This window comes from Sciurus vulgaris, assembly GCF_902686455.1.
Source record: "Sciurus vulgaris genome assembly, chromosome: 6".
Lineage (NCBI taxonomy): Eukaryota > Metazoa > Chordata > Mammalia > Rodentia > Sciuridae > Sciurus > Sciurus vulgaris.
In genome coordinates this window covers 863,826-872,596 of record NC_136466.1, presented here as the reverse complement: position 1 = coordinate 872,596, position 8,771 = coordinate 863,826, and the positions used below count along the sequence as shown (strand labels likewise).

The 8,771-nt window shown below is 57.6% G+C and overlaps 1 protein-coding gene across 2 annotated transcripts; it reads right to left on the bottom strand.

The window, feature by feature from the left end:
• Nucleotides 1–3,438: 3,438 nt before the first annotated feature.
• JMJD4 (jumonji domain containing 4) lies at nucleotides 3,439–8,635 on the bottom strand. Of its 2 annotated transcripts, XM_079143662.1 has the most exons (6): nucleotides 8,283–8,633; nucleotides 7,425–7,590; nucleotides 5,331–5,465; nucleotides 4,960–5,227; nucleotides 4,550–4,696; nucleotides 3,440–4,361 (listed from the first exon to the last, which is right to left on the bottom strand). In XM_079143662.1, exons 1-6 carry the CDS (start codon nucleotides 8,545–8,547, stop codon nucleotides 4,062–4,064), a joined length of 1,281 nt encoding a protein of 426 aa, XP_078999788.1. In that variant the 5' UTR covers nucleotides 8,548–8,633; the 3' UTR covers nucleotides 3,440–4,061. The 2 variants fall into 2 exon arrangements, with proteins under 2 accessions (XP_078999789.1, XP_078999788.1); XM_079143663.1 differs by lacking the exon at nucleotides 5,331–5,465 and having other exon boundaries at nucleotides 3,439–4,361; nucleotides 8,283–8,635.
• Nucleotides 8,636–8,771: the final 136 nt, after the last annotated feature.

Below are 8,771 nucleotides of genomic sequence, written 5' to 3'. Positions count from 1 at the left end.
CTTGGAAGTTCTGTTTGTGGTTTCTTACCATCTTCTCTGTATGATCAACTTTATTTTCTAGAGTATATATTTTTGTCTTCATTGTCTGAGGTTCTGTCTTCCAAGTGGTCTAGTCTGTTGGTATTGGTTTCCATTGAATTTTTAACTTAGTTTATTGTTTCCTTCATTTCAAGGATTTCTGCTTGATTTCTTTTTATAATCTCTCCCTCTTTATTGATCTTTCACTTCCTGTATTTTCTAATACCATCCTTTATTCCAAAGATCAGTCTACCTGTGTATTTTCTAAATTCCTCTGACATTTCTTCTACTGTGTTGTGTGTGGATTCTGTTGTTGGAACATCTTGGTTTGAGGCACTTTGTTCCCTTGTTTTTTCATGTTGTTTGTGTGTCTTCTCATCTAGCATATGGAGCTGAGGCAGTACAGATTCTACCCTGTGGTCTTTAGTGTCCCAGTACTTCACCTTCAATGGGGAGACTAATATTAACAGCACCCAATGCAAACGATATACCACCTTAAACCAAATGGCTACTATTAAGGCATTTACAGTTTTGTCACAATGGACATAAGTGAAGTGCTCAATTATTGTCTACAAAATAATCATCAAATTTGCTAAAAGGGTTTACCATTTCAAATGATGGACGGTGAGGGAACAGAAGTAGTGTAAGAAGTGATGTTTATGAGGGAGAGAACAGAGGTAAAAATTTATTATTCTTATTGTAAGAACAAGGGAGGAATAGAGGTTGGTTGTTAGTATGAGAGAAATGAGAAAGAGAATCCAGGGAGACAGGTAGGTGAGTGAGAAAAATATATATGCAGGGTTCTTTTTTTCAAAAATTTTAGTTGTGTATGGATACAATGCCTGTATTTATTTTCATATGGTGCTGAGAATCAAAACCAGTGCCTCACACATGCTAGGCAAGCACTCTACCACTGAGCCACAACCCCAGCCCTACATACAGATTTTTTTAAAGTAAAAATATAAGCATACACAACAAAACTGGCATATACTATTCAGACATTCCATTCCTTAATAAACTGATATATGAAAAATATTTGGATTCAAAGATGTTAGTGGTGCTAGAAAGAGGGTGAAAAAAGGAAAAGGGAAAATCCCAATGAAAAATTGAATGATTGCTTCCACTGACTTCCCTTCTCCACCTACAGGTGGGGTCATCTGAAGTTTGAAGTTAACTCCAGTCCAGTGGGTGCTGGACCAGGTGGGTGGGTTTGCTGATAGTACAATACCCTCACACCCTCTTCCAGTCTTCCCACCCATCGTACCTGTCCTCTTCTGTCCCTGCACACCTCAGGACTCACAGAGCTGGAGAGAGCCGTTTTCTCCAACCTCTGCATCCACCCCTCCCCCGGGGAACTACACCCAGTGTTCCCACAGGCTTTCCAGACCCAGACTGGCCCACGTAAACCCAGCTGCAACCTAAGGAACCTGGGCTTCAGCTTCCCCAGGCTTTGCCTTTCTGCAGTCCCAAGGCATGTGCTCACACAAAGGAGCATCCCTGCAAAGAGGTAGCCAGATGGCAGCCACTACCACAATGAGCAGAAAGACCTCAGGTGCAACCAGACCTGCAGGTACCACAATGTCTCCAGACCCTGGCCTGAGTCCCCAGACTGAGGTGACTGAGGCTGTGGCAGCAAACCTGCAGGTCCTGGCTGTTGTCCCAAGGTGGTGGCAGCTGCGTGTAACCAAACCTGCAGGTACTTCCAGGCAACAGGGTAGCAGGCAATCTGCTGGGGGTCTGTGGGCAGTCTGCAGGCTACGGTGGATGATCAGTGGGTGGACATTGGGCAGTGGGCAATGGGTAGGTGAAAGGCAGGTGATGGGCAGGCAGGAAGTGGGCAAATGATGGATGATAGGCAGGGCTCAGTGATTTGCACTCAAAAGGCAGATGATACAGTGGTAGATGGTGGGTGATTACGGCGTATGAATGGGGTAACCAGCAGGGGACTGGTGGGCAGCACTACTGCCTCAGTCTTCCCTCTGCTTGAATCCCGAGTTATGAGTGACAAGGAGTGCAGCCTCCCTCTAGCCCACCATCTTTGATCCCCCTGAATTGCAACTCCTTGCAGGACACCTGGGATGTAGCCTTTGCATCACCTCCTTAAAAGCTTCCTGTGTCCCTTGATGGGCAGCATTACAGCCTCTGGGACGGGAGCCCCTGTGTTGCTCCTTTACTAGTGGAATAAAACTTCTGTTTCCGTTTTCTCAAAACCACGTGCTCGTTACTGGATTGGCATGGGGACAAGGACTGAGCTTTTGGTAACACCGTGACATTGATCAATGTATTCCTTGGGACCAGGACTGGCCAAGAGTGCTGCAGGGCACCCCCAAGAGGAGGATACAAGGGGCGGGCAGGTGCCCACGCACAGGTGGGTTTCTCCAGAGGTTCTGAGCACATTCTTCTACTTCCAGCCGAGGTCGCTCCAGCTGATGCTCTGCTAGACTGTGGGTCAGGGTCAGTGGCCAGCTCCCCGCCCCCTGCTCGGCACTCCTGGAGTCATTGTACCTTTCTGGCAATGACCTGCCTTTCTGATGACCGCTCCTGCCTACCACCAGCATGGACAGTCTAGGCAGCTAGGCAGGACAGTGGGGCCTGCGACCCCTTCCTGACAGTGACCGCTCCTGCCTACCCCAGCACACCTGAGTGGGCCACTCTGCAGGGTGCCCACAGGTACTGTGCTCCAAGCCTGTCAAACTTGTCACCAGGAGGACCAGTCAGAGGTCGCCATGGGGAAAAGGGCGACTTCCAGGCCCTGCAGTGGGGCCTCCGCCCACCCCTGCCCCAGCCCCATGAAGCCTCGGCACTCCTGGGCTTCAGGGACGGCAGGGTGGTCAGGCCGTCCTGGGTGGCTGGAAAGGTGCGGGCTGGGGCTTGTTCCTGTGACACACAGGGCACCTACTGTGTGACAACTCACAGGACAGAACAGGTCCCTGCCCTCCTGGGCTTCCACTCCAGCTGAGGCTCATCCAGCCCCACTGGACAGCATAACGAACGTGGTGTACAGGATGTAGTCTGCTGCCCTCCTGGGCAGACACGCTCCCCAGTTCTGATGGGAACCCCTGAGATTGAGAGAGGCTGCATCCTGTGGAGGGGGTGAGGCCTAGCAGAGATGGGGTCCCAAGTGCCCTGTGGAGTAAGCTGGGGCTCAGGGGGGCCCCGTGAGTCCACTCTATTCCAGCCCCACGTGCCCACCTCCGTCTGGGCCCAGGCCAGCCCCAGAGTGAGCAGCTGGCTCCTACAACCTTACTCCTGTGCCCTCAGCTATGCCCAGCACTCCCCGAGAACAGGCCCAGGGGAAGAGGCCAGAGTGGACACAAAGTGACACACGTGCCTGAGACAGGTTCCACAGGACCGTGGGCAGGCGGTCGGCCGGCTTTGCCCCCTCCCCCACTGCCCAATGCATAGAGCGCCGACCAGCAGAGCCAGCCACGGAGATGCTGCCTCAGCAGCCGTGTGCAGCGCAACCCCACCAGGGCAGCCCGTGGGCTGGGCAGGGGGCACCACAGCCCAGGTCCCTCAGTAGTGCCATGGAAAAGGAGATCCCTCCCCTGCACCATGTCCTGCGCTCTGGGTACAAGGCTGGGCCAGCGCCTGGTTTCTCAGCCACCGAGCCCTTTGCCCCTGGACCTGGTGAATAACAACCAGCTGGCTACAGGTGCCCCAGGGACCAGGGGATGGGATGGGCCAGGCCAGGCCAGACAGAGGAGACCCTAAGGCAGGCAGGAGGGATGTCCAGCGTTGAGCAGCCCAAGACTCACCAGGGAGGCTGGGACATGCAGGGAAACCTGCTCACGGGCCACCAGCCACGTCCCCGGCAGACTTTGCTATAAGCCAGGCAGAGGGACACCACCTGGCCCATCTGTTTGTCCTACTCTCATCGTGGTTGGGCCTCCCCAGAGACCTGTGGCCAGGACCTTGGGAGATGGCCATGCTGGACCTCCCGGGAACACACCCCAGGCAACAGGGGTGAGGAAGGCTCGTATTTCTAGAAGGCCCCGGGAGGGGCTGCCCTGTGCCAGCACCCCTCGCACCTCCCACAGGAACTACCGGGAAGCGGCGGCGACCACTGCATCCTGCAGCTGCCGGAGCAGCTCCTCAGGCCGGGGCAGGAATGTGCTGGTGTCCACTCTCTGGAAGTCCGGGTGTGCGACCACAGAGGCCAGCACCTCTGCGAGGCGGCCAGCATCAAATGCAGCCTGCTGGAAGCCCAGCCCTGGACCTGTGTCATCCCCTTGAGCGCCTTCTGACCCTTGCCCCAGGACAAGGAGTCTCCTCTCAGCGATGACCTTGAGGAAGTGGTAAAATTCTTCAAAATTGATCCCTGAGCAGGCTCTCATGATGACCTAGGCCACAGAGGAGAGGACAGTGAGCCTGTGGTCGCTGCCACATCTGCAAAGCACCCCGCACGGGCCACTCTCAGGGAGGGAGACAGGAACCCCAAGCAGAGCTGAGGCAAGGCGGTGCCTGGTGGGGTCTGGGCCTGCAGCCTGGCCCTGGCATCCGCCCCTGCCCCCAGCCCGGGACCACCCACCTGGCAGTGGTGGTGCCAGTCGGGCATGGAGTCCCTCCACTCCTGGACCTCCTGCTGCACCGCCCGGAGCTCCTGCTGCAGGAAGTGCCACATGTTGGCCAGGTTGCAGCCGTTGACCCAGTTGTGGTTGATGGAGATGGTGTCGTCCTGGAGGGCAGGAGCAGGCCGCTGAGCCACAGCAGACGCTCTCCCAGGCCCCCGCCAGGCCCAGGGCCCGGCAGGGCCTCCGGGAAAGGCTGCTCCCACGTCCAGGCAGCGTGTGCACAGCAAGGGAGGGAGGAGCACACTCCTCAGGGCAGGAGCCAGGCAGGGAGTGGAACCAGGGCCCAGGACCTCTGCTGCCCTGCTGGGGAATGGTAGCTGGACAGGAACCAGGCAGGCAGAGGGCTGGGCTGCCTGCGCCCACCTACCAGGTTGTGCACTTGGTGGTGCCACCCGCTGGGCACGAAGACCACTTCGCCAGCCTCCTGAGTGACTTGTAGAGGCGGGCTGCCGTGCTGGAGCGCGGGGTGCAGGCGTGCGTCCAGGAGTGCTGGGGAAGTCACGTCATAGGGCAGGCCACCACGGCAGTCCCGCAGGGCCTCCTCCTGCCCCGGTGGGAACAACAGCCACTTCTTCCTCCCGCAGATGTTGGCAGACCAGCTGAAGGAGCGGAAGATGTCAGCGTGGAATGGCGACCTGCGGCGAGATCTCACTGTGGGCGCCCAGGAGTTCTGGGGTGGGCCTTGCCTCCGGGGGCCTCCAGGCATGGTGGGGCAGCCAGCGCTCCTCCTACCCTTACCAGGAGCCCGCAGGCCCTGCGTAGACGAAGCGGTAGTCATCCACATCCAGAGCGTCCCAGAACTCGTTCAGCCAGTCGGAGGAGAAGTACACAGGCAAGGTGAACACCGCCCCCACGTCCTCTGCAGAGGAGTCCCTGTGGAGGCCAGGAGGCTGTGAGGGGCTCACCCTTGACGGGGCCACCTAAGACCCCTGCCAGCCACGGCCCTGAGGGACCTGAGCCGAACCCTCGTGCTGCCAAGCCCAGAACTGCAGCGTGGAAGGAAGCCTTGGGGATGGCCATTGAGATAGCACAACTGACCCACACAAGCAGCGGCTACTCTCCCAGCCCCAGGGCTCTGGCTGTGGCTGTGCTGGGGGTCCTGAGTGCTTCAGAGACAGCGTCCCAGCTCCTGAACTGTGGGCCTCTTTCACTTTGTCACCAGTACCAGCAAACTACTGTGCCTAGTAGATTCTAGGCTGCAGACCCAGGCAGAGGCTGTGTGTGCCCTCTCGGACCACCCATGGGCCCCAGGGAAGGCACAGCTCACCCAGCACTGTGCTGGAAAAAACTTCTGGAAGCAAGCACACAAAGCTGCGAGTCAGATGACAGGGCAGGGCACCCGGAGCAACAGAGCACTCAGAGGTCCCCAAACACACAACGGTCCCTCTCCTAGCATGCCTCTGAGTTCCCAGCAAAGGCCTATTCATCCACAAAAATCCTGCTCAGCTTGGCTTCCCCTGTGGCTTCCCGACTGTACGAACCCACGTCTTCCTCTGCCCTTTCTGTTTTAGAACTGTCAAATAAAATTCAGTAGAGTCTAAAATTAAATTCCAAATACACAACGAACAATTTTCTAGCATAAGTATGTTACAGGCAATATTTGAGAAATGCTTAGCAAACACAAACAAAACGCATTTGTTTATCTAGTACTGCAAGCACAGTGCACAACCGTGTAGGGGTCTGTGTCTCTGCGCTGCTGGTTCAGGTCTGGCTGAACCTTGCGTGCTGCTCCAAGCAAGCAGCGGTGTGGTGGAGGGAAGGGGGCCTGGTGCTTCTTGTGCCTGGTTGGTTGTGGGAACGCAGGGGCCTGAGCTCCACCTCACTCCACTGCTCTGAGCTTTAGTTCCCACACAAGTGACACAGGGATTTGTTCCCTGGTTTACTCGACATTACCTGAGCCCCACATTGTACCCATAGATGAGGGTATGAGCACAGCAGTTTGTTCTTGTGAAAGGAGCATCCAGCAAGGGACACAAAATCCCAGGACCACCTTGGAAAGGAATGCTGTCTGGCTGGGTGTTGGGGTGGGTGAAGCTTCTCAGATGAAGTAGGTGCCTCTCAGCTTACAATAGGCTCATGTTGAAAATACCATGAATTGAAAATACATTAATAGGGTATGCTTGGCATGTAAAACCCTGGGTTCAATCCCCAGCACCAAAAAAAGCAATACAACGAAGAGAACCAACATCATTGCTCAGTCACATGGCACAGTGTGGACACTGCAGAAGGGCAGGTGCTTTGTTGGGTGGTGAAGCTGCCTGGGAACTGCAGGTCAGTCCACATATGGTCAGCCTGGGAAAAGAGTGACATTCAAAGCTCCTTTCTATTTACTTTCTATTGAATGCAGGTCACTTTTGCACAAGGTCAAAAATCCCGTCAGGACTGTCTGTATGTGGCACGTGGAGGTGTGTGCATGGCACATGGATGTGTGTGTGTGTGTGTGTGTGTGTGTGTGCAAACATGCATGGCTGCCTTGGACCAGGAGATTTCCAAGGTGGGGTGGGACTCCTTTGGAGGTGCCAGCAAGGAAGCAGGATGACATTAAAGATCCCTGTACGTTTTAGGCGAGGACTGGCCTCTTCACTGGGGTGGAGAAGATGCCAGTTCCCCGGGATCTAAGAGCAACATGGGCAAATGATGCAGGAGAGGGATGAGACCACAGCCCACTTATGTCCACACGAAGCCCATGTTCCTTGTGGCCAGTGCTGTACAGGCCTGGTGAGGAGCTGGCCTTCCCACCACATTGGACACAGGCTGGAATTCATGCACCCTGTCAGGAAGACCTTGGGACATGGTTCTAGGGAGGCGCCCCATGGCCAGCATCCCCCTTACCTGCACAGGTGCCAGTCCTTGAGATAGAGGCAGCCCCGCGGGGAGGAGCAACCCCCCTGGATATACTCCCTCCAGTAGCTGATATACTCTCGGAGGGGCATGTGCTCTTTGGGGTTCGAGTTGTACTCCTGGACCCCACAGTTGGCAACTGGTACAATCACATCTCCTGAAGTGAGAGAGCGGGCACAGACTTGGCTGAGGGCTCTTCATGGAGGCGGCCCTCCAGACCAGCTGCTGGAGAATCCTCCAGGAGCCCAGACGCCCTGGCCTCCCTACCCTCCCGATAATTTTCCACAGTCCAACTGAGATCCTGGGTCTCCTTCTCTGTCCTGGATCTGCCCTGGGGCCTGAGCGCCATCCTGGCTCTGTGTGTCTGAGTCCAGGCTGTTCCTGTGCCCTCTACTTCGGACAGGGGGCTAGGGGTGGATTCTGGACTCCACACTGCTCCAGCCCACCCGTCCTGGGTCTGGGATACGCCCTGTACCTCCCCGACATCTGCCCTGTGTCCCCGGCCCGGCCCTGGCCTCCCCGTGTCCCCGGCTGTCCCCGGGTCTGGCGGTGTCCCCAGGTCCCCCGGCTGTCCCTGGGTTGGCGGTGTCCCCAGGTCCCCGGGCTGTCCCTGGGCTGGCGGTGTCCCCAGGTCCCCCGGCTGTCCCTGGGTTGGCGGTGTCCCCAGGTCCCCCGGCTGTCCCTGGGCTGGCGGTGTCCCCAGGTCCCCCGGCTGTCCCTGGGCTGGCGGTGTCCCCAGGTCCCCCGGCTGTCCCTGGGCTGGCGGTGTCCCCAGGTCCCCCGCTGTCCCTGGGTTGGCGGTGTCCCCAGGTCCCCTGGCTGTCCCCGGGTCTGGCCCTGTCTCCTCACCGTACTTCTGCAGCAGGTACTCGAAGTCGGGCTTCCCCTCGGGCGTCACCCAGCGCCGCCGGCTGCCCCAGTCCTCGGTGAAGGCGCTGGAGAACACGCAGGGCAGATTGGGCAGCAGGAAGCCCCTGAAGAAGTCGGCGTAGGAGAAGGCGGCGGGCTCCTTGATGAAGGCCACTGCGCTGGGCGCCTGCCCGCCGGCGCCATGGAGCCGGCCCCCGAGGTCTCGGAAGTGCTGCTCCGCGAAGGCGCGCGTCTCGCGGTCCATCGGCCCAGGCTCGGACTCACACTCCGCAAGGTCAGCGGAAGCGAACCGCCGCGGAGTGGGAACGCAGGGCAGAGGCCGGAACCAAGACACCGTGGCGCCGCTATCCGCCCGGACCTCAGGTCCAGCGCGCCGCCCGCTTCCGCCCTGCGCGCATGCGCCCGGCACACTTCCGCTCTCCGCGCAGGCGCAGAATTGTCCCCCCCCCCCCCATAGCTGACCGGCTC